General features: G+C 45.9%; 1 protein-coding gene across 1 annotated transcript in view; it reads left to right on the top strand.

Moving 5' to 3' along the window:
* The window catches only part of slc2a12 (solute carrier family 2 member 12), a 58,256-nt gene that overhangs the window by 25,365 nt on the left and 6,138 nt on the right, over window positions 1–26,753 (top strand). Inside the window, exons 3-5 of the mRNA XM_084314147.1 lie at window positions 3,544–5,088; window positions 24,078–24,200; window positions 25,014–25,146. Coding sequence (XP_084170273.1) covers window positions 3,544–5,088; window positions 24,078–24,200; window positions 25,014–25,146 — 1,801 coding nt within the window. The remainder of the gene's footprint in view (window positions 1–3,543; window positions 5,089–24,077; window positions 24,201–25,013; window positions 25,147–26,753) is intronic.

A 26,753-nucleotide genomic window follows, 5' to 3' on the forward strand; every position in this document is an offset into this window, starting at 1 on the left:
GAATGAACAAATACCAGTGTTTGTTGCACCTATCCGTCAGAGAGGGCCAACCAACCTTCTTATAAAGGACACAGTGATTGATTGATTGATTGAAAACTTTATTAACAGATTGCAGAATGGGTACAATACAGTACGGCGCAATACAAACAATTGTTAAGAGGATGCAGACCAGAAAAAGACTTTCGTCTTGTTTACATCAGGGTCCCCCATTTTCAATTCACCAAGACATTTCTGACATACAGATATACAGTACTGTTTCATCAAGAAAATTTATGACATACAAGACATATACACAATATTATGGCTGACCTTCAAAGCTTTTTTTGGCAATCGAAGCTTCGGGGCCGAGCTTCGATTTTAATTCGAAGCTTCGATTTTTTTTTCTTTTCTTTTTTTAATCTTATGTTGTGGGACTTGTACAGCACTTTCGTAAACGTTGTTGTTTTTAAATGTGCTCTATAAATAAAGTGGATTGGATTAATGAATTAAGTAGCCCCTTTCGTGACTGTGACGCAGCCAACAAGGTTTCACTCGGCTGTGTGATTTAATTCAAGGTGGATCGCTGTTGTCGTTTGAACAACTTCAGATTTCATGGGAACTACCAATCCCCCAAATCAAGAATGTTTAAGATGAATGAAGTAAGATTTTGATTATTTGAAATATGGCCTGTGTAGACTAAACTATGCACATAATTATGTCAGTCTACAAGGTCCGGATTCTACATGGTCCGGCAATGTAGACCTTGTAGACTCCACTACAGACCAATTATCAGTGAATGTTCATGCATTTTTAAGAAGGGCTACTTCCACAAAAAAACAAAGAACTCACCAAAACATCTCAGTAGCACCTTATCTAAATGTTCTATTTCATATATGGAGATTCATATTTATTTATGTATTGCATGCATTTCTACATTTTATTGGACATTTACCGGGGCCAGTTTCTAATTGCAGCCACCCGTAGGTGCTCTTTGACAGTGGTTTTGAAGGATGGTAGGGATTCACATTATTTTACGGCTGTGGTAGGGCATTCCACATTGTTGTGGCATAATTGCTAAACGTATTTAGTCCCTTGTTTGAGCCGAATCTGGGTTGAACATGAGTATCGTATCTATCATTAGTGATGAATCGGAGGGCAGCGTGATGGACAGAGTCCAGGGATTTAAGGGTTGATGCAACATGTCTATAATTTACATCACCATAGACCAAGACTGGTAAGAAAACTGCTTCAACACTCCTTACAACATAGTACTGTAAATGCATTAATATTCTTCTCATGCTTCTGTGGTCATTAATAGCTGTCTGTAAAGCAATACAATAAGAAACTAGAGATTGATAAGGGTGTCACTATATCAAGGTCCTATGTAACATCAAAAACCTTCCGGTCATGCTTTGAGTGCATAATGCATGATTAGCTTATCTGTTGTGTTTTATAAGTGATGATATCAAAAACACTTTCGGTCAGGCTTCGAGTGCATGCATGCATGATTAGCTTATCTATTGCCTGCGTAACACAGTGCTACTCTCTGTATCTACCAAGCTGGGTCCACTGATTGCCCTATGTCTCCATTAACTACTAAACCTTAAAGTCACACACACAGAGGCTTACAAGACTGCTGAAGCATTGTTTTTGTGAACTTCTGACCTTAAAGTTCTATTCAGTCAGCGTTGTTAAGTTGGCTGCTTCACATGTCTGTGTAAATCTTTTATGTCTTTTCTATCTGTTTAGTTTTTCCTGTTCTTTCACGTTTTTAATTACTTTTCTTTACCATGCTGCTATCTTTGCACTTTACTGATGTTTTTATTATGTGAAGCACTTTGTGACCCTGGCCTGTGAAAGGTGCTATATAAATAAACATGACTTACTTACTGATTTGTGAAAATTAACTAAATGGGTTCTAAAAAAAAAAAAAAAAACATTATAAAACATACACCGGTCAGTGGGCAAGAAATTTGCTCAGTGGATCCTGAACACAAATGAACACCGGTATCACTGACTACCGCGGCAAGCCTATCTCTGAGTGACAGGCTAGCATAACAATGGGAGCGTATCTATGTTCCCCGGGTCCTATGTTCCCTGCTCCCGATAACAAGAAAACATGCACCATCTACTCCCTCACAGAGCTGGACGCTAAGCTTCTTCACTAGGGGCACAGAATATTTTTGAGGGGCACATTTTTAAATAACAATTTGACCATTATAGTGCAAACAAATATGTTCCTCCTGCGTCATTACTATGGTCCTTTTTATTTAACATTTAAGTGCTTTTGTTTGTACTATGCAAAACGAGAAATAAACAGTGATTTTACCAGCAGTAAGTTGCAAGCCACTTTCATACGGGGAACCGTGACAAGTATTAGTATTATCTTATTTGCATATTGTCTCATTATTAGATAGATAGATAGGTTGATACTTTATTGATCCCCGGAGGGAAATTTAAGTAGAAAGTATTTAAGTATTGAAAAACGTCCTAATAGTGGGCTACTCACCTAATGCATGGCTGAACGTTAGAAGTGTGTCCCCGTCAATCATCACTGCCAGATCCGACTTAATTTAATCGGCTATGGTCTCTTATCATCTCTCCACATCGGACGTGGTTGTCATAAGATGGACTGATATCTGCTCCGTTCTTCTTGCAGAGCAAAATGAGCGGCTTAAACTTATTGAAAGGAAGTTCTTCTTTGGCGATGCAATAGCCCACATTCAGTTTCGATTGTTTGCTAGGAATTATGGGATTTGGTGTTGGATGTATGGACTCTACACAGACGGGACATGGTATTTAATCGCACGATAGACTACAACTACCAAGTAGAATAGCGCTGCCCAGATTAACTTCACAGTACACGCAAATATCGCACGGGGGGCTACGCAGTAAATTCATTCATCGCCGACAGATTTTTTCATAGCACCGCGACATTATGTCGCACTGTACAGCCCTGGCTGTAGGCTAATGTTTTACTATTTTTTGTATCCAATTTGTATGGATTAATTTAGGAGTGAAATGCGAATGAAGGGTTGAAATCACTACTCGCAAGGTTGCCCCCAATTATTATTTACCACTCGCACGGGCCAAATTAAGGGCCAATTTGCGACCACCTCGTCGCACTGTACAGCCCTGCCTCACAGAACTCTGTCGCTAGTGTTCTTTTAGGAATAGAAGTTTAACGTTTGAACCACACACACAATCAATAGCCTACCACCTAGCCAACGATATTATTCTCTTTCCTCCAGAAACATTCTCAATTCCATTCCTCTTGTTTCCGTGCCGGCAAAATTCTACCGTTCGTTGCGGCGACTACTAACACAAATGTAAGCATTGATTCTGGCAGTAGGTCAGGCTGCCTCCACGGCCCACTCCATGGCTGATCTAGGACCCGGGGAACATAGGACCCTTTTTTAGGGAGCGGGGAACATAGAACCCGGGGAACATAGGGATGACCCCCATAACAATATAGATTTTGGTAGGAAGCCTTTCCCCCCTTGTATTCCTCATGCTTCATTCTCGCCCTCTCCCCCTCCCCCCCCCCCCCCCCCCCCCCTCTAGGCGTCAGCTGGCTGGTGCTGGTAGCCGCCTCCACCGCCTCTCTGAGTGGCCTGACGCTGGGCTACGAGCTGGGCCTGACCTCCACCGCCCTGCTGCAGCTGCGGGGCCTCCTCTCCCTCTCCTGCTGGGAGCAGGAGCTGCTGGTGGGCTCCCTCCTGCTCGGCGCCTTCCTCATCTCCCTGGTCGGGGGCCACCTGCTGGACCTCTACGGCCGCCGCAACTCCATGCTCCTCAGTGCCGCCCTGGTGGTGGGCGGGACCCTCGTGCTGGTCGCCGCCACCTCGCTGACGGCGCTGGCGCTGGGCCGCCTGGTGGTGGGCATGGGCACGGCGCTGACGGGCACGGCGGCGTGCCTGTACATCGCGGAGATCGCGCCGCGGGAGAGGCGGGGCCTGCTGGTGACGCTGTACGAGCTGATGGTGGTGCTGGGCGTGCTGCTGGGCTTCGGCTGCAGCTACCTGCTCTCCGCCGCGCCGCAGGGCTGGAGGTACACCTTCGGCCTGGTCATCCCCCCCGTGCTGCTGCAGGCCGGCGCCCTCCTCTTCCTGCCGCCCAGCCCACGCTTCCTGGTGGCCCGGGGCGACGCGGAGCGGGCGCGGGCGGTGCTGGCCAGGCTGAGGGCAGGCGGGGCTAATAAGGAGGACGTGGAGGCGGAGCTCCGGGACATCCAGGCGGGGCTCAAGGAGGAGGCGGAGCATGGCTTCCGCGAGCTGTTCAGCACCAAGGCCAACCTGCGCGCGCGCCTGCTGACGGGCGTGGCGCTGGTGTTCCTGCAGCAGGCCACGGGGCAGCCCAACATCCTGTCCTACGCCTCGCCATTCCTCCGCGGCGTCGGTTTCCATAGCGACGCCGCGGCCACCCTGGCCTCCACGGGGTTCGGCGTGGTCAAGGTGGCGGGCACCATTCCCGCGGTGCTGCTGGTGGACCGCTTCGGGCCCAAGAACTTCCTGTGCGTGGGCGCCGTGGCTATGGCGATGTCGCTGGCCACGCTGGGCACCGTGACCTTGCAGAGTCACACCCACCTCACCAGCCTGTGTCAGAGTCACTCCTCGGGACTAAACCACACCCACGGTGGGTGGGACTCTCTAAACCACACCCACGGTGGGTGGGACTCTCTAAACCACACCCACGGTGGGTGGGACTCTCTAAACCACACCCACGGTGGGTGGGACTCTTTAAACCACACCCACAGTGGGTGGGACTCTCTAAACCACACCCGCGGTGGGTGGGACTCTCTAAACCACACCCGCAGTGGGTGGGACTCTCTAAACCACACCCGCAGTGGGTGGGACTCTCTTAACCGTTCCTCTCCGGACTCGGACCGTAATATTGACTTTTTGACCACCGCCTTTCCCAGCCAATGGAACGGCAGTGGCTCTGGGGAGACGAAGGTGGCAGGGTCGGGGGTCGTGGTGAGGACTAACGGAGAGGATGATGGGAAAGGAGGGACAGGGAGTGGGAGGACGATGTCGCCCTCGCTGAAGTGGATATCGCTGATCAGCCTGCTGGTGTATGTGGCGGCCTTCTCCATCAGCCTCGGGCCCAGTAAGAAGAACACACTGTCTCACTCACTCAGCCACTCAGCCACTCAGCCACTCACTCACTCACTCAGCCACTCAGCCACTCAGCCACTCACTCACTCACTCAGCCACTCAGCCACTCAGCCACTCACTCAGCCACTCACTCACTCAGCCACTCAGCCACTCAGCCACTCACTCACTCAGCCACTCACTCACTCACTCACTCACTCACTCACTCAGCCACTCAGCCACTCAGCCACTCAGCCACTCAGCCACTCACTCACTCACTCAGCCACTCAGCCACTCACTCACTCACTCAGCCACTCAGCCACTCACTCACTCACTCAGCCACTCAGCCACTCACTCACTCACTCACTCAGCCACTCAGCCACTCAGCCACTCAGCCACTCACTCACTCACTCAGCCACTCAGCCACTCACTCACTCACTCAGCCACTCAGCCACTCAGCCACTCACTCACTCAGCCACTCAGCCACTCACTCACTCACTCAGCCACTCAGCCACTCACTCAGCCACTCAGCCACTCACTCACTCACTCAGCCACTCACTCACTCACTCACTCACTCACTCACTCAGCCACTCAGCCACTCACTCAGCCACTCAGCCACTCACTCACTCACTCAGCCACTCAGCCACTCACTCACTCACTCACTCAGCCACTCAGCCACTCACTCAGCCACTCACTCAGCCACTCAGCCACTCAGCCACTCACTCACTCACTCACTCACTCATCCACTCACTCACTCACTCACTCTCTCACGCATAGCCCTTTCACACCGCCAGGGCTCCGGTTCAAGCTCCAGCTCCGTTCTGAACCCTCTGAACCTTGGTACTCTGGCGAACCAGCCCGCATTTACACCCATTTAATCAGAACCAACATTCCACAGACTCCGTCATCAACGGGGGCGTTACTCAGGCGGAGGTAAAAATAATGCGTAGAGAAAGGCTTAGCGAGCGCACACACAAAAGCACACACGCACACACACGCACTGTATACATTTGAAATGAATCGTTCCAGCAAAGTAGGCTTCTATTATTCGAATGACTTGTTTTAATGGGTATCATAGTAGTAAGTCCTACTGTAGAACATGACATATTAGCATGACATCTGATTTATTAATGCCCATACTGGACGACAACCGCAATTGGCACTTGAAAAGTGTAAATGATGGATTATTATGGTCAATAGCAGTTCATGATGGCCCGTTTAGCTCAACTGGTTAGTGCGCTGCCTGTGGAGCATATGGTCCCCAGTTCAAATCTCTTGGTTACTTTATTTTTTGTAACGTTAATTCATTTATCCACTCTGGTGTCCCAAAAAGGACAATAACACCACCTTATGCATACTGCACCTTATGTGAATACTGTATATTTCAGTTAGTTAGATAGTCAATTATATTGACTTATTTGTTTACACTGCTTGTGTTGTTTTTACTACCTGTACCCCCCCCCCCCCATGCTGCTATGATGCCTGAAGGGGATCAATAAAGGAATATCTTATCTTATCAACCAGAGTGGATAAATTAATTAATTAACGTAAAAAAAAAAAAAGGTAATCAAGAGATTTGAACTGGGGACCATATGCTCCACAGGCAGCACACTAACCAATTGAGCTAAACGGGCCATCATGAACTGCTCCTGACTAATCCATCATTTACACTTTTCAAGTGTCATGGTATTATGTCATGTTCTACAGTAGGACTTACTACTATGATACCCATTAAAACAAGTAATTCAAATAATAGAAGCATACTTTGCTGGAACGATTCATTTCAAACGTATACAGCGCGTGTGTGCGTGTATTCTTTTGTGTGTGCGCTCTCGCGCTGACTCGTTAAGCCTTTCCCTACGCATATTCATTTCTGGGGCATTTCTTTATCCACTCTGTTTGGATGGTGTATTGTACTCGCAAATCGCGTTGAATGGATCGGTTGAGTGCAATGCCGACTCTCTACTTTCCCCCGTTTACTCGTCTTCACAACCTAGAATATGACACGCCCACTGATGATGTCACGGTTCGCGAGGAAAAAACAACAATTTTTTCGGTGCCAGCTGAGCACCGATTTGTCACGTTTTGAACCAATTAATCCCGGTCTGAACGCGCCGGCCAGTGCGAGATTACGTTCGGGTGTGAAAGCCTTATCAGTCACTCAGTCACTCAGTCACTCACTCAGTCACTCACTCACTGCAATCACACACACGCACACAGGAGAAAGTTGAATTTACTTGTTATATCAACACTATTATAATAATAATAATAATAATAATAATAATAATAATAATAATAATAATAATAATAATAATAATTATTATAATTATAATAATAATAATAATAATAATAATAATAATAATAATAATAATAATAATAATAATAATAATAATAATAATAATAATAATAATAATAATAATAATACATCTATTTTATATAGCGCTTTTCCAGGTGCTCAAAGACGCTTCACATGGGCAGGAGAGACAAACTATGGCAAAACAAAAAAACAGAACAAAACAGAACAAAAATAATACATGACAAAATAAAATAAAACCGACAGAATTAGAGGTCAAAAGCAAGATTGAAAAGGTGGGTTTTGAGGGCTGATTTAAAAGATGTCAGGGTGTTTGCATCACGGATATGGCTGGGGAGGGCATTCCAGAGGGAGGGGGCAGCAGCAGCAAAGGCCCTGTCACCCCAGGTCCGGAGCTTGGTCGTGGGAGGTGTTAGGAGGTTGGCATCTGCAGACCTAAGGCGACGGGTGGGCGTGTGACGGTGGAGGAGGTCGGACAGGTAGGGAGGGGCAAGGTTGTTGAGGGCTTTAAATGTGATGAGTAGTATTTTAAAATGTATCCTGTATTTGATTGGAAGCCAGTGGAGGTCGTGGAGGACAGGGGTGATGTGATCAGAGTGACGGGTGGAGGTGAGCATGCGGGCAGCAGAGTTTTGGACATATTGGAGTTTATTGAGAATAGTGTTTGGTGAGCCGTAGAGGATGCTGTTGCAGTAATCTAGTCTTGATGATATGAATGCATGAACCAGTGTTTCAGCAGCGGAGAGTGATAGGGAGGGGCGGAGATGAGCAATGTTCCGGAGGTGATAGAAGGCAGATTTGGTTATGTGGTTCACATGGGGGAGGAAAGAAAGGGTGGAGTCCAGGATGATGCCAAGGTTACGGACGTGAGTGGAGGGGGTGACAATGGTACCATCAATATTTAGGGTGAAATCCTGGGTGTGGCTGGTGAGGGATTTTGGACCGATAATGATGATTTCTGATTTATTGCAGTTTAATTTGAGAAAGTTATTTTGCATCCATGTTTTGATGTCTGTGAGGCAGGTGCTGAGGGTGGAGAGAGTGGCTGGAGTGATAGTCTTGGTGGAGAGGTAGAGCTGAGTGTCGTCTGCATAACAGTGAAAATGCAGGCCATGTTGGCGGAGAATCAGACCAAGTGGAAGGATGTAGAGGATGAAGAGCAGGGGACCAAGTACTGAGCCTTGGGGGACACCATGAGTGATGGGGGCAGTGGGGGATTTGCAGTTGTTGATAGAGATGAATTGGTGCCTGTGTGAGAGGTATGATTGGAGCAAGGTGAGGGGGATTCCGGAGATGCCAACGGAGGACTGGAGACGAGTGATGAGGATGGGGTGACTGATGGTGTCAAAAGCAGCGCTGAGGTCTAGGAGAATGAGGATGGAGAGGGAACCAGAGTCGGCAGAGAGGAGTATGTCGTTGGTGACCTTTAGAAGAGCAGTTTCGGTGCTATGTTTGGTGCGGAATCCGGATTGAAATGTATCATAAAGGTTATTGTTGTCGAGGTAGGATTTTAATTGGGAGGCAATGGCTCGCTCAATTATTTTTGAGAGGAAGGGGAGGTTGGAAATGGGGCGGAAATTATCAAGGGTTTCAGGGTTGAGACCGGGTTTTTTTAGTAGGGGGGTGACAGAAGCAATTTTGAGGGCGGGGGGAAATAGGCCAGTGGTCAGAGAGGTGTTTACGATGGAGGTGATTAGGGGAGAAAGGGCAGGGAGACAAGCCTTGACTAGGATGGAGGGGATAGGGTCCAGGATGCAGGTAGAAGTTTTCATTGTAGAGAGAATGGAGGATAGGTCCGATGCGGTGATTTCAGTGAAGGATGTAAAAGGGGGGTTGGGCGGTGGAGAGGGGGTTGAATCCGGAGGGGAGATAGTGTTGGCGGAGGCAATTGTTAGTTGGGTGTGGATTTTGTCAATTTTTGTTTGGAGATGTGACAGATAGGAGACACATTTACTGACAGTGAAGGAACAGGAGATTGTGTCAGAGGGTTTAAGAAGTGTGTTGATGGTGGAAAACAGAGTCCTGGGGTTGTTGCTGCCAGACTGTATGATAGCGGAGTAGTGGGAGGAGCGTGCAGAGTTGAGGGCATCTTTGTAGAGCTGTTGATGTTGTCTGTAGGCCTCTTTATGGACAGTGAGACCGGTTTTATTAGATAGCCGTTCGAGCTGGTGGCCCTTGGATTTAAGGTGGTGTAGGTGATCGGTGTACCAGGGGGCGGAGTGAGTGAAGGAGACAGACTTGGTTTTGATTGGGGCGAGCTGATTGAGACAGGAGGAGAGAGTGTTGTTGTAGATGTTGACCAGGTCTGTAGGGGAGCCATGCTGTAAGAGGGAGGCATCAGGGATGGTGTCAGTCAGTAGGGAGGAGAGAGAGGAGGGGTGGATGGATTTGAGATTACGGAATGTTATGGAACGCATCTGCTTGATTGGGGGAGTAGGGATGAGAATGTCCATGGTGATAGCCAGATGATCAGAGATGGTGAGGTCGGAGCAGGTGAAATTACTGATGGAGATGCCAGATGTGCAGACCAGATCCAGTGTGTGACCTTTCTTATGAGTGGGAAAATCAATATGCTGGGTGAGATTACATTTTTTTAAATGTCCAGGAATTCTGTGGAGGTTTTGGAGTCCAAAGTATCAACATGAATGTTGAAATCACTGATTAAAAGGATGGATGGAGAGATAGCACAGAGTTGTGTCAGGAATTCAGACAGGTCAGAGGGGAAGGTTTGGTTTGGTTTGGGGGGCCGGTAAATGACTGCAGTGACTAGTAGGGGTGGGACGATACATCGATCCAGATCGATACATCGATGTAATTATCAACAATCGAATCGGATCGATGCGATGTAATAAGATCGATTCATATCGATACTCTTATTTTGAAAATCCTGTGGCGAGTCTCATATCCGCCCAAGAACAACAGCAGTAGCTCCGTGTGTGTAGATGTTACAGCATAGCATTCTCCCTTTCTGTGTGTGTGTGTGTGTGCGCGCGTCTTTGGAAAGACCAGATGAGGTCAGAGGAGTTTGATGTTTAAATGTTATTTAAACATAAACAATATAATACATAATAAATGTAGGCCTATACATGATCATGCAACATCAACAAATTGTTGTAGGAACGGTTTGGGAGAGGGAGGTTGTGAGTTTTGAGTTCCAAAAAATTTAGCTTAAAGTTTAAAGCTCAATATATAAAAACGTGGCACTTTACAGTGAACAGGAGGTATATTTGTATTAAAAACAATAGATTGATTTTCCTTTAAATGTCTGGAAGAGCTCAAAAATACAAATGTCAAATGATATTTTCATTACCTTTTTTTTGTTTATCTAAATGTTACTGATTGTGTTAAATGGGCATATGATATCATCTCATATCGATCGCAGGCACCTGAATCTAATCGTATCGTATTGTATCGTGAGAGACTTTGTGATATCGGCAAATATCGTATCGTTGTCCAAAGAATCGATATCGTATCGTATCATGATGAAACTGGTGATTCCCACCCCTAGTGACTAGGGGTTTGGGACCAGACAGTTTAAAAGCCAGGTGTTCAAATGAGGAGGCAGCCGGGATGGTAATATTGCTTGTGTCAATGCTTCTTTTGTGGAATGTGGCTATTCCACCTCCACGCCTGTGGAGGCGTGGTTTGACCATGTAGGAGTAGCCATCAGGCTTATAATTAGGGATGTCCGATATTATCGGCCGACCGATATTATCGGCCGATATCGGCAGTAAAATGTGATATCGGAAAATATCGGTATCGGTTTAAAAACAAAAAAAAACAATAACAATATTTGTTATATATATATCCAGTGAAATTATTAGTTACCTGAAATTATTCCGTTTTTTGGACGGGGAAACCCTGCATATATCGGTATTGGTTGATATCGGTTGATATCGGTATCGGAAATTAAGAGTTGGGCAATATCGGTATCGGTAAAAAAGCCAATATCGAGCATCCCTACTTATAATCAAAGTACATCATGTCCTGTTCCCAAGTCAAACAGAAACACATGTCAGTGACCTAAGATTGGTTACTGTGCCTTCACCTGATAACTCATGACTCGTGACTGCCGAAACGATTGCCAAACATGAATGGTGAGTCACGAGCGCCCCACTATTGGCACGGCCACGGCACAGTTAGTCTGGGGCCACTATCAGCCACTATTGGCATGACACAGTTATGCCTTGTCTCCATTAGCTATGTTCAGCCTGGCTGGGGCTAGCCACGGTATGGTTGGGTTTGTGTCTCCATGGCATTTCTTGTAAACTCTTCGGTTGCTAATAGGGATGGGTACCTTTCACATTTGAACCGATACGGACCGGTACCTGTGAATCGATACCGGTACCCAACGGTACCTTTTTTCTGTACTTTAGTCTCAAGAAATTTAATTTACCTACCTCAGTCGCAAAAAAAGAAAAATCAAAACTTCAAATAACTACAATTTCGACAGTTTTCGGCTTGCCATTGCTCCGACTGCTTTGTTGTTGAATCAAGTCAAATCCTAGGTAAGCATATATTGTGCGTGTGAACGTTGACATAAAAAGAAAAAAGGTAATAATAAAAAAAGAAAAATGTCATTTTTTATTTGGGTATCTCACTTGAATCGATACTCTGTAGTACCGACGTGTTTCGGTTCGGTACCTCAAAAGTACTGAATTCGGTACCCATCCCTAGTTGCTAAGCAACCTATCAAAATCCACACCACCAACTGGGGTGCACAAGCTAAACCATGATGATACATCAGTCCCAGCCAGGTTGTGAAAGGTGTGTGTCTCAGTCGGGTTCCAGACAGGTTTGTCCAGGTTATAAAGATAATGGAGATGCTCACTGTGTGCCAGACAGACCACAGCACGGCTAACCCCTGGCTAGTGGAGACAAGGCCACACAGCACGGCTAACCCCTGGCTAGTGGAGACAAGGCCACACAGCACGGCTAAACCCTGGCTAGTGGAGACAAGGCCACAGCACGGCTAAACCCTGGCAGGTGGAGACAAGGCCACAGCATGGCTAAACCCTGGCTAGTGGAGACAAGGCCACAGCACGGCTAAACCCTGGCTAGTGGAGACAAGGCCACACAGCACGGCTAAACCCTGGCTAGTGGAGACAAGGCCACAGCACGGCTAAACCCTGGCTAGTGGAGACAAGGCCACAGCATGGCTAAACCCTGGCTAGTGGAGACAAGGCCACAGCAAGGCTAAACCCTGGCTAGTGGAGACAAGGCCACAGCACGGCTAAACCCTGGCTAGTGGAGACAAGGCCACAGCAAGGCTAAACCCTGGCTAGTGGAGACAAGGCCACACAGCACGGCTAAACCCTGGCTAGTGGAGACAAGGCCACAGCACGGCTAAACCCTGGCTAGTGGAGACAAGGCCACACAGCACGGCTAAACCCTGGCTAGTGGAGACAAGGCCACAGCACGGCTAAACCCTAGCTAGTGGAGACAAGGCCACAGCAAGGCTAAACCCTGGCTAGTGGAGACAAGGCCACAGCAAGGCTAAACCCTGGCTAGTGGAGACAAGGCCACAGCAAGGCTAAACCCTGGCTAGTGGAGACAAGGCCACAGCAAGGCTAAACCCTGGCTAGTGGAGACAAGGCCACAGCATGGCTAAACCCTGGCTAGTGGAGACAAGGCCACAGCACGGCTAAACCCTGGCTAGTGGAGACAAGGCCACAGCACGGCTAAACCCTGGCTAGTGGAGACAAGGCCACATCACGGCTAAACCCTGGCTAGTGGAGACAAGGCCACAGCACAGCTAAACCCTGGCTAGTGGAGACAAGGCCACAGCATGGCTAAACCCTGGCTAGTGGAGACAAGGCCACATCACGGCTAAACCCTGGCTAGTGGAGACAAGGCCACAGCACGGCTAAACCCTGGCTAGTGGAGACAAGGCCACAGCATGGCTAAACCCTGGCTAGTGGAGACAAGGCCACACAGCACGGCTAAACCCTGGCTAGTGGAGACAAGGCCACACAGCACGGCTAAACCCTGGCTAGTGGAGACAAGGCATTAGGAGAATCAAAATTGTAGTTCAAGTAGTTAACTCCACCTCAAATTAGTTTTATTAACTGCTAACCTCATTATGCCAATTTGAATTGAATTTGAACTACCAGCAAACTACTGCAAAATGTAGTTAAACTACTAGTTTAATTACATGTAGTGTGAAATGACTCCCCATCACTGGTCATCCATGCAGAGTTCATACAATTCGTTACTATATCCAGTCATAACCGACTATCAAAATCCTATTATAAATTAAATATTGTCATGCTGCAACATTATCTGTAGGATAATAGTATCAGAATCAGAAAGGTATTTATTGCCAAGTAGTTTTCACATACAAGGAATTTGCTTTGGTAGTTCTCGGTGCGACATTGGCGGACAGACATTAACAGACAGATAATACAATAAAGAGGTGGAGTAAGATTAAATGAAATATGAACTAAGTTAAGCACAATAGAATATAATATAATTATGGAATAAAATAAAATATAGGCCAGGGCTGTACAACTGTAAATAAAGAGGTTGAATAATATGAAATGGGATATAAACTAAATTAAATATAGTACAATAAAAATAAAATAGGAATAGGCCAGGGCTGTGCAATTGGGCAGTTATGTGCAAAGAGTAGTATCCTACAGTCTTAAGAAAACATCTTTGTTATTCAGTTCCCTGCAAAAATCACACCATAATCATTTGAATGTTTTTCAATGTAAATGATAATATTGAGGCACACATTATTATTCCCTCCAATATCGTTCATGAGTCTCATCGCAATTGCAATATCAGTCTAAATAACCACAGCTAGATATTTGTTCCACATCGTTCGTACTTAATAGGTCTGGATCGGGACCCACAATGGTCATTTCCGGTGGGTCACACACATGACAAGATTGCAAGTAACATTAGGGTCAGCGTGAGATTTTTAATAATTAATAAAAATAATTAATAATGAATCATTTAAATTATTAATCATTTAAAATGATTGAATTACTCTATGTGGTAAGTGTTCAGTCTCGGTATTAGTTTAACCCTTTCACTACCACACTGCCAACTGGTTAACCCTTTCACTGCGACAATACAGAAGGATAACCCTTTCACTGTCACACTTGTTGAAACGTGTTGTGTGCCGTGTTGGTCAGGACATTCCTGGATAAATAAAGGATAAATAAATAAACTACAGGAGGTTAACCCTTTCACTGCCACACTACAGAAGGATAACCCTTTCACTGCCACACGACAAATGGTTAACCCTTTCACTACCACACTACAGAAGGATAGCCCTTTCACTACCACACGACAGAAGGTTAACCCTTTCACTACCACACTACAGATGGTTAACCGTCTGTAGTGGGGTAGTGAAAGGGTTAACCTTCTGTTGTGTGGTAGTGAAAGGGTTAAGTGTGCTGAAAAGCCTAACTATTACATGTAACTTACATTAGAGAGATTGGTTTCACTGGAATTCTGTCGCTAGGGAGGTGAAATGTTCTGCCGTGATGTGAGCAAGTGGAAGCTCCGCTCAAACAATGCTATTCAGAACGCAGTTCCGCTCTGATTTTGTCCCTTAAATTTGCGGGGGCACTCGCCTCACAAAAAGCCAAAGTCCCAAACAATACTTTCAATTAGTTGAAAAAATAACCCTTCAAATTGTAGCCAACCCCTGTGCACGCGCACACACACACACACACACACACACACACACACACACACACACACACACACACACACACACACACACACACACACACACACACACACACACACACACACACACACACACACACACACACACACACACACACACACACACACACACACACACACACACACACACACACACACGTTTTGTTGGTTAATGATTTGTTGGAGAAATCCAAGCCTGTCAAAATGGCATTTGCTTTTTTCATTCAAATGGCTACTCCCCTTAACACTTTGGTCGCCAGGCTTATATTCTTAATATACCATCCTCCGCCAGCTCTATTTGTCTACGGGGATGTTTACCTTCTTTGCAGGGCTATAACTTTTTAAATTGTATTGCTAAATTGACATTACTATGGCCCATTCAACGTCAAGTATCTATTGTTCAGGGTGTAGCAACGTTATAGTTTTTCATTCACATATTCATACTAAAATACGGTCTAAAGTATAAGTATGTTTTTATCGTTTTCTGCAGCTTTCTCCAGAACGTGATTTATAGCCCCAAATGCATTATATTGATGATCAAATACAGTTTGATAGGAATCTGCGCGAGATAAAAAATTTCAAATGGACGTGCTTCTAGAAGTTACTACTGATCATCTGATGTTGACCGGATGGGGGGGGGGGTCGTTTATAATTCTGTGGCCAACGTTAGATGATTCATCTAGTGTGGGTGATATGATCATTAGAGCAGTTAGTATCGAACACATTAAAAAATAACGCTGAATCTTACTGTAGCTTCCTCATAGCGTTGGGCGATGAGCGTGGAACAGAAATATTCCTATTATGGGATGTAGAAATATGCGATCCATTTCCAGGTTGTATAATAGTATATACGTCCAAATCATGTTGTTTATCGAGTTATTGGTAACGGATTGCTATCCGTTGTGTCCAGCTCGAGTCCTGGGACTATTACAGAGTGATCGGACCGAATTGAAATGAGCACCAGCTTCCATTTCCTGTTTCCGCTCTGGGCGATCCGCCGATCGGCCACCAGATGGCGCTCTTGAACTGTTGGAGAGTTGAGAGGGGATCAACAGTAGATCTCAAGTCTCCGGGGGAGAAATATGATTTCGATCACAGATTTTTGAAATATTGATATCAAAGACGTGGTATGGCGTCTTTGGCAGAATGAGCATGGCGGGGAAAGACGTGCTACAGCGTTTTTGGCGACCATAGTGTTAAATAGGAGCAACAGGTGTTTCCCAAAGTCTCCACTACAAGTGAAATCTGATTCCAAGAATTATTATTTCTTTATTTCGCCACAAAAAACTAACATTTCGTTGGGATTATACAGTGTTTTTTTTTTTTTTTTTACGTTGTAGACCATCTCACAGAGGTGCAATAAGTTACAGTATTTAAATAAATATTGGCTCTGCCACTGATTTGCCAGTGACGGCAGAAAGATGTTTGGCCTACCTATACTCAAGTTCAAGTTTTTTTAATAGTTGTCATACAGAAGTACAGAATACTTTTATACAAAATGCTTCTTACTGTTACGCTCCAGAGACCGTGCTAGACTAGAAGTAACTGAGTTACCATACAATATACAATATACTATGCAATATACTAATATACAATACTATATAGTGCAAAGCAGAAATGGGATGAGGTACAATTTAGGTACAATTTACAGTAAGGTGTACGAGTTGTAGTGCAAATCCTTTATCAATAAATATAAAGTGTGTTTAGGTGATCTAAAGTGTGGAGAGTGGGTGCTGCAGTGTGTTGTTTGTTTAACGTGAGTGTGTGCGTGTGGATGTGTGTGCTGTGTGCATTTGATGGTTGTTGCATAGTGTTTATTGTTCGTTGAGCAGCCTGATGGCCTGGGGATAGAAGCTTCTTCTGAGTCTTTCTGTGCTCGCCTTGAGACTCCGGTATCGCTTGCCTGACCGCAGCAGTTCAAAGAGGCAGTTGTTCGGGTGGCTGGAGTCCTTGATGATTCTCTTAGCCTTACCCCTGCACCGCTGAACGTGTCACTCTTTGTAGTCTGCTTCGGTCTTGTGCAGTGCTATTCCCAAACCAGGAGGTGATGTTGCCAGTCAGGATGCTCTCTATTGTACATGAGTAGAAGTTCTTAAGGATCAAATAGATCCGCTATCAGCTCTATCTTTAATCTTTCAAAATGTTCAGTTGCTATCGCTATTAGCTCTATCTTTAATTTTTCAAAATGTTCAGTTGCTATTGCATGCACTCATCTGTGTTTCACTACACACATGAGTGCATGCTTACCAACTGTCCGTCTGCAACACTACTATCACCAACATCTAAGAAGGGAGATCCCCCCTTGAATGGCCCTTCTAAGGTTTCTCTCCTCCACACTGCCTGTGGAGCTTTTTTCCCTATTGTTAGGTTTTAGTGAGTTTTTCCTTACCTTCGCGTGGGGTATGTCTGGGAGTGCTTGCATTCTTTCATTCTTTCATTTATTTGTATTCATCAAAACATTTTTGGACCTTATGGTGTTCTTGTTCTGTTCTTGACTTATTGTTATGTTTTCTTCTTGACTTGTTTAAAGAAGACCTGTACGGCCCATGGGGACATTAACGTGTGTTGTCGGGCCTTATAAATAAATTTGATTTGATTTGATTTGAGGCAGCAGCCCCTGAGTTAGCATTCTGTTAGCTATAGCTAGTTAGCTAACGTTAGCTAGTGGCGCTGCGGTTCTTCCTCATCCAGACGGGTTACTGCCGCTCCCCCCCGCACAGCAGACACGAGAGACCCTTTTCATGTTCGCTTATCTTCATTATTGATGATCTAATAATCTTAACGCCATCTTGTAAGTAAACGGGAGGCTGCAGCACCGTTAATGTGAGCGGGCGAGCTAGTTAGCTATAGCCAGCGTCACAGCTAACATTTGATCAGTTGCCTCGTATCTCCTTTCCGTCTGGTGTGAAATGAAACAGCATAGTATTCCACCCGATCATGGCGTGTTTCTAAAGTCGAGTCATTTGTGTCTCTCTCCTCCTGTCGTGTCATAAGCGGATCCCTGCTCGATGCTTGTATTGGCTAACTAATAATGCCGTTATTGACAATCAATGAATCAGAAACGACCCACTCCACCCACCTCCAATGTACAGTTTCCCACCCCACCTACCCAACCTCCTCCAATGTACAGTTTCTTCCCCCTCAAATGTATATACTATCTTTTTACACATAAACAGTACTGTAGTGCCGAGAGATGAGTCGGAGACGGTGGATCGAGGCGAGTGAATAGCATTTATTAAGCACAGAAATACAACCTGCTACGTTGCTTGCAGTCGACTGACTGACTCTGAGATAATAGCCGAATACATACACAAATGTTCTAGAACATTGGTCATGACATCATACGGTGACACCCATGTTCTAGAACGGCAATGACATCACCATAAATGTTCCAGATTGTTCGATGTTCTAGAATGTTCGGCTATGACATCACAAATGTTCAAGAATGTTCAGGCGGACCTAATGCCTAACAATAGTTCTGTGGGTGAATTATGTACCATTACAATCACTACACAAGCCCCCCCCAGATTTCACCCATGGTCAAAATCTCCACGGCGGGGAGAGACAACGACCCGGCTGCGGCGTGTGCGGGGAAACCGGGGGCGAGGAGGGAGGGGCGTCACAAGCGCCCGCGTCCTCGCCCGCGGTCGCAAGGGGCGTCGCAAGGCGCCTGAGGAAGTAGAGGCGTTGTCGTGCCTTCTTCACAACAAGCAACAGTTGGACCCACATGTATTTCCTGTCCATTATTGCATTATTAGCAAACATTGTAAACAGGAAATAAACTCGGGTCTCTTTTAGAATGGTATCGTCGTCACTTTGAAACCGTCTATATTGGCGTACAGAGACGTTGTTATGAAGGAATGCCCTGATTTGGTGACAAAACGAGGACATTTTCGACGTCCTGATTTTTCAGAGGAGCTGTTTTAGTGTCAGGGTTAACCCTTTCACTACCACACTACCAAAGGGTTAACCCTTTCACTGCGACAATACAGTCACATAACAAAGGGTTAACCCTTTTTAACCGTCTGTAGTGTGGTAGTGAAAGGTTAACCGTCTGTAGTGTGGTAGTGAAAAGGTTAACCTTATGTAGCGTGGTAGTGAAAGGGTTAAAGTTATTGTAGAGCATTGTGCTAGTCTGATACACAAGCTTGAGACGTGACGGCCCCCGTACTACTCTGACGTCACTCAGGAAGTAAACACCGGTCAGGTTAGCAGCATATAGCACTAGACTGTATCGTATCGTCCCTGTAAGATACTTGTATTAAATACCCATCTACGCCCACCTGCCTACCTCTCGTTCTTTCTACATGGTGTCAGACGTTGTGGACACAGTAGTCAACCCGCGTCCGAAAGTTAAAAGCGAAGGTTTAGGAGGTAGCCTATAACTAGGATATATAACGCGCGAGGAATAACGCGCAAGGACTCACGTTCAGCATGGCGGAAGGATTCCGCAAACCAGGCCCACTCGTGTTTGACAGCCACGTCGCGGAGAATTGGAGAATATTCTAGCAAGAGTATGATATATTCATTGCTGCCACACACTATGACAAGCCGCCTCGCTCTCAACCCTTCATCTTGCTAAACCTGGCTGGCTCGGAAGCCATAGAACGGGAAAGGGGCATTCGTATATGGACCAGCCCTGTACGATGGAGACGACAAGCAGGGAGAAGAAATAGTCCCCGCCCAATCAAGAGAAGACCCGGAGTGTTTGAAGAGGAAATTCCGTGAGTTATGTAATCCACAAACAAACGTCACTATGGAAAGGCACAAGTTTAATACAAGGAGCCAGAAACAAGATGAGACTATTGAAGCCTATGTCAGTGATTTAAAAATCAAAGCAAAGAGCTGTCAATTCGGAGATTTGCGCGAAGAGCTAATCAAAGATAGACTTGTGTGTGGCATAATAAATGATGGCATGAGGAAGCTACTACTCCGTGACAGCAAACTGACTTTAACCAAGGCAGTGGAGACATGTCAGATCCACGAAATGACAGAACAACACACTAGGACACTGGCTGCACCAAAGCAAAGCACAACCAATGTAGATAGCCTACGGCACAGAATAAAAGAACGTGTTTACAAGAAGAAGCCAAATACAGAGCACTCAACTCGGTCCATAGCCAGCTGCAGCAACTGTGGAGGCAGCCACAAGCCCAGACGAGAAAGGTGCCCTGCATTCGGCAAACAGTGTCACGGATGTGAGAAAATGAATCATTTCAAGCAGTACTGCAAATCCACTCCGGGGAGTCACAGAGACAATCCACAGCACCAATACAGAAAAAAGCACGCTGTGAACCAGGTTGACAGAACAATATCGTCAGGCGACAGCGACGATTCGTTCTACTGTGATGGAGTCACAGTAGTGACAAACACAGTCAATACTGTGGGATCACCAGCGACACAAAAGAGTGAAATATTCTGCAGAGTCCAGGTCCACGGAATCCCTGTCGAGCTCAAAGTGGACACCGGAGCCAAGTGCAACGTGATATCTCGCAAAACGTTCAACCAAGTGAAATACAAAGAGAGAGTGGATCGCTCCAGGACAGCGAGGCTGGTTGCCTACGGAGGAAATTAAATACACACATTGGGGACAGCAACCCTAGCATGCTACATAACAGATAAGTCCCACTCCCTACAGTTCCACGTGGTGCAACAAGACGTCCAGACGCTGCTGGGTTTACAAGACAGCCTTAGCATGGGACTGGTCACACTCAGTAAGGAGATACACCAGCTACATCTGACAGACGAGGAAAACTTTTCACACAAGATGTTCTCGGAATATTCAGACCTCTTCAAGGATGAGGTGGGTAGGCTCCCCTACACCTACTCCATGAAAATCGACAGAGAGGCCACGCCTGTCGTCAGGCCAGCACGCCGGATCCCAGTCGCTATGCAAGAGAAGGTGAAGATGGAACTGGACAGAATGGCAAGCACAGGCATCATAACACCAGTCTCAGAACCCACTGAGTGGGTATCTTCAATGGTAGCAACCCACAAGAAGAACTCAGACGACATACGCCTCTGCATTGATCCACGAGACCTAAACAAGGCGCTCAAACGCCCACATCACCCAATGCGCACTGTGGAGGAAGTAGCAGCGCATATGCCAAACTCAACCGTGTTCTCAACACTGGACGCCAAGAACTCTTTTTGGCAAATACTGCTGGATCACAAATCATCGCTACTGACCACATTCAGCTCGCCATTCGGACGATTCCGTTTCCTCAGAATGCCCTTTGGCATAAGCAGCGCCAGTGAAGTCTTCCAACACACAATGGAGCAAATCTTCGCAGGATACCCCTGTGCAGTGATAGTCGATGACATTATCGTTGGAGGAAGCAGCGAGAAAGAGCATGATGAAAATCTCAAGAAAGTCCTCGACAGAGCATGTGAAGTCAATTTACGGCTCAACTCCAAGAAATGCAGGTTCAGACTGAAAGAAGTTGGCTACGTTGGACACCTGTTCACAAGTCAGGGTCTTAAGCCAGACCCATCAAAGACGCAAGCGATCAGCGAGCTGCCTGCACCAGAAGATGTAACGGCTCTGCAGCGATTCCTCGGCATGGTAAACTACTTGGCCAGGTTTGTCCCAAACTTCAGTGAAATCTCAGCCCCCTTGCGACACCTAACGCACCATGACACGGAATGGTGTTGGTACAAGCAGCACCAAGACGCATTTGATGCGCTGAAACAATGTCTCTCAAACCCACCCACGCTGATGTACTACGACGTCCGCAAGCCTGTCACACTCACGTGCGACGCTTCCCAGTATGGCCTAGGCGCGGCGTGTCTACAGGACGGTGTCCCAGTCGCTTATGCATCCCGCACCTTGACGGAGAGGCAATACGCACAGATCGAGAAGGAGCTCCTCGCAGTAGTGTTCGCGTGCTCCAAGTTTAATGACTACATATACGGAAAGCACATCCTAATCGAAACAGATCATCAACCGCTGGTCACCATCCTGTCAAAGCCCCTACACACGGCTCCAGCCAGACTGCAGCGTATGATGCTTAGACTCCAAAGGTAAGATTTTGAGCTGAGGTACAAGAAGGGGAAGGACATGTATCTCGCGGACACGTTGTCACGTGCTCCCAGACAAACCACAGACCGGCTTAGTGGTGAAAAGACAGACTTTGAGGTCATGGCAGTGAGACACATTTCCTCATCACGTCTGAATGAGCTCAAGGAACACACAGAAAGGGACCCAACCCTGCAGAAAATATGCAACATCATCAACCACGGATGGCCTGCGAGGGAGTCGACGCTGCCGGCAGGGGCTCGCCAATACTTTACATTCAGAGATGAGCTCACAATCGACGATGGCGTCATCATGAAGGGCTCAAGAGCCGTCATTCCCAAATCACTGCAAATGGACTACATCACAATCCTGCACAGAGGCCACCCTGGCACAGAGTCGACCAAGCGCAGGGCGAGGGACATTGTGTTTTGGCCTGCCATGGCGAAGGATATCGAGGAGAAAACGGCATCATGCCACGTCTGCAACAGCACAAAACAACACCAACAAAGGGAGCCACTCAAGCTGCATCCCATTCCAGACTTACCGTGGTCAACCGTGGCGACCGACATCTTCGAGTGGAATGGACGTCACCACCTAGTGCTGGTCGACTCATACTCAGGTTGGTTCGAGGTGGACCTGCTGCGTGACATCACATCCAACACAGTGATAACAAAACTGAAAAGACACTTCGCTGTGCATGGAGCCCCACACAAAGTAATATCAGACAACAAGGCCCAGTACACAAGCCAGCGCTTCAAGGAGTTCGCCTCGGCCTGGGACTTCGACCATGTGACCAGTAGCCCGGAGTTCCCGCGGGCGAATGGACTAGCAGAGAGAGCTGTGCGCAGCGCAAAGCAACTCATGGAGAGGTCCAGACGGGACGGAACCGACGTCTTCCTAAATCTGCTCAACCTCTGTAACGTTCCATGTCACTTGGGTCACCGGCTGAGCGGCTCATGTCAAGACAGACACGTACCACCCTACCCATCTGCAAGACACTACTGGTTCCTAAGGCGAAGGACAACAAGATGATCAAAGCACAGCTCGAGAAGAAACGCAGCATTCAGAAGTCGTGCTATGACAGATCAAGCAGGCCCCTCCAGCCACTGGCCCAGGGACACGTAGTGAGGTTACAGACTCCACGTGGATTCGACCGGATGGGCACAATCAAGAGCATCTGTAAGGAACCAAGGTCCTACGTCGTGGAGTCAGAAGGAGGAGAGTACAGAAGGAATCGGAGACACCTTCTTCCCGTCTCGGAACCGGAACCGCCACAGGGTGACCTCAGCGACCCCTGCGACCCCGATATCACTCTCCAACCTCCGACTGGCCAACCCGAAGGCAACAGTCACCCCGTTACAGAGAAGGCAGGCGCTCAACAACACGCCCAGATACAAGAGACTGTTCAAAAGACTAACCCGCACACTCAGTCTCCGTACATCTCACGGGCAGGCCGCGTCTGCAGGCCAAACAGCAGATATATGTAGTGTTTGTCACAAGGACTGTTAGAAAAAAAAAAGGGAGTAATGATGTTCATACTATACACCTGTTGTGTATTACCACTTGAAGTACAGTTAACCTGTGGTTTGTTCAAATAGCCACATGCTAGATATTAATAGTAATCACTTCATGGCGTAATTTGTTATAGCCTACTAGCCTGTAGAGCATTGTTAGTATTTACATTAGAGCACAACTTAAGAGGAAGGATGTAGAGCATTGTGCTAGTCTGATACACAAGCTTGAGACGTGACGGCCCCCGTACTACTCTGACGTCACTCGGGAAGTAAACACCGGTCAGGTTAGCAGCATATAGCACTAGACTGTATCGTATCGTCCCTGTAAGATACTTGTATTAAATACCCATCTACGCCCACCTGCCTACCTCTCGTTCTTTCTACAGTTATGTTGGGGCCAGTTAGGGAACGAATGTCCCCCTCATTTCACATGAAAATAAACGTGTGTGCTTTGTGTGCGTTTGCTTCCCTCCCAGTGGTGTACGTGGTGATCAGCGAGATATTCCCCACCGGCATCAGAGGCAAAGCCATGTCTCTGGTGTCTGCCGTCAACTGGGCCACCAACCTCGTCATCTCCATGACCTTCCTCACCGTCACAGGTACACAGCGTCCTCAGACCATCAGAGACTTTCCCTCACTCTCCACCTTCAAATCCCATCTTAAAACCCACCTGTTGTTCTCCCTTGCATTTACCCTTCCTTACCCATAACCTCCCTCCTCCAACCTGTTGTCGTTTGTTACTGTGGCTCTATGTTCCTGTGAATTTCATATTGTTCCCCGTTTCCCCTGTGGTTCTGTTGTTTCTTTGTTTTTTTTTCTCTCTGCCTACTGTCAGCAACTTCGGGTTACTGAGTGAGAAGCGCTCTATAAATTAAATGTATTATTATTATTATTATATTTGGTTTACAAACATGTCACCTCTTATCAGTCTGCAGGTCCGGTTATATACTGTAGTTAGTTACTGAAACTGATTGAATGTGCCACCGCCCCACCTAGAATCATTTTCACCAGCCGCCACTGCGCCACATGTTGGTTTATAGGCACTGCAGCTAAAAACAATAGATACAAATTCTCATTTATACCTGCTACCTCCATTCGTGCCGTCAATGGAGGAGGCAGGCGAGGGCGGCTTTGAGGTGGGGGGATGGTTGTGGTTGGTTGTTTGACTGTTGTCATGATCTGATCCTGCCACCATGTACTTACTACTGTACATGTCTGTCTGTGTTCTACTTGTTTGCTGTGTTTTTTTTAAGTTCCTATTTATCTGCTGTAACATGAATTGCCCAGTTTGGGACATGAAATACTAATAAACTTGACCTTGACTGACGTAGTGCTTCCTCTCCTCTGCTGTTGTTTATATAATGATGCAAACCACTGAGGATGTGTCATGTCTGTTATTACCTCTCATTCAGAGAAGATCGGCGTCCCCAACGTGATCTTCCTGTACGCCGCCATGAGCTTCATCCTGCTGGTGTTTGTCATCTTCTACGTGCCGGAGACCAGAGGACGGACACTGGAACAGATATCTAAAGAACTGGCCAAGAAGTAAGTAGCATTCTAGTAGTACGTGTGAAAAGTACACCGTTTAACCACTTAACGTTTTAAAGGTCGTGTCAGTGAGGTATTTTAACGTTTTAAAGGTCGTGTCAGTGAGGTATTTTAACATTTTAAAGGTCATGTTAGTGAGTATTTTAACGTTTTAAAGGTCGTGTCAGTGAGGTATTTTAACATTTTAAAGGTTGTGTCAGTGAGTATTTTAACGTTTTAAAGGTCGTGTCAGTGAGGTATTTTAACGTTTTAAAGGTAGTGTCAGTGAGGTATTTTAACATTTTAAAGGTCGTGTCAGTGAGTATTTTAACGTTTTAAAGGTCGTGTCAGTGAGGTATTTTAACGTTTTAAAGGTCGTGTCAGTGAGGTATTTTAACGTTTTAAAGGTAGTGTCAGTGAGGTATTTTAACGTTTTAAAGGTCGTGTCAGTGAGGTATTTTAACGTTTTAAAGGTCGTGTCAGTGAGGTATTTTAACGTTTTAAAGGTAGTGTCAGTGAGTATTTTAACGTTTTAAAGGTCGTGTCAGTGAGGTATTTTAACGTTTTAAAGGTCGTGTCAGTGAGGTATTTTAACGTTTTAAAGGTCATGTTAGTGATGTATTTTAACGTTTTAAAGGTCATGTTAGTGAGGTATTTTAATGTTTTAAAGGTCATGTCAGTGAGGTATTTTAACATTTTAAAGGTCATGTTAGTGAGGTATTTTAACGTTTTAAAGGTCGTGTCAGTGAGGTATTTTAATGTTTTATAGGTCATGTCAGTGAGGTATTTTATCATTTTAAAGGTCATGTCAGTGAGGTATTTTAACATTTTAAAAGTTATGTCAGTGAGGTATTTTATCGTTTGGTTTAAAAACGTGTTAAAGGTCATGTCAGTGAGGTATTTTAACCTCTTAACAGGCACGTCCTGGCTCGGGTGTGCATATTCTTTTATAATATATAAATCGAATTAAAGCCCTATTTGTTGCCTGTCGTTTGCCCTTTCAGGCGACAAAATCCATTCAGCGGTTCTCGAGTTACATGACGATATGTGAGGCGTGCACCAAAGTACATGGCAGATCTTTATTCTTTTTATACCACCCGCGACTCCCGAGGCTCTAGCTTCGTCAATCATTTGGCAATCTCGAAAATGATTGGACAGGGTTGTAACCAATGAGTGTGGGGATGAGCGAATCAGGGATGAGCGAATCAGGGATCTAGGTGAAAAGTCATGAGCGAAAGAAAACTGAAACCTGCAGAGCTTTTCTTTTTCTTCCAGTTTACCAAAATCGCTCCTACTGTAATCACTCATTTCTGAACGGATTTTTATGAAATTTGGACATGTACTATACAAGACTTGAGGCTATGGACTTCTATGGCTTAGAAAAGTACGTGAAAGTCCTTGAATTTCATTTTGCAATGTCTGTGGGAACCCTGGTTAATGTTGTTTTTCCCACTTTGTAGCTTGAACGCACATAGGTTGGAGATGAGCTTGTCCATATAGGGCTCGTGTCCATATAGGGTTTTTTCTGGGCATCAGTGTCTTTTTTTTCAATTGTTCCCAAACTCCAAACAAATTACGAGGGCAAGCATCCTCCGGGTTGGTGGTCATCGCGACAAAACACCAAT

Source organism: Notolepis coatsorum (genome assembly GCF_963971535.1).
Source record: "Notolepis coatsorum genome assembly, chromosome: 5".
In the NCBI taxonomy this organism is placed as follows: Eukaryota; Metazoa; Chordata; class Actinopteri; order Aulopiformes; family Paralepididae; genus Notolepis; species Notolepis coatsorum.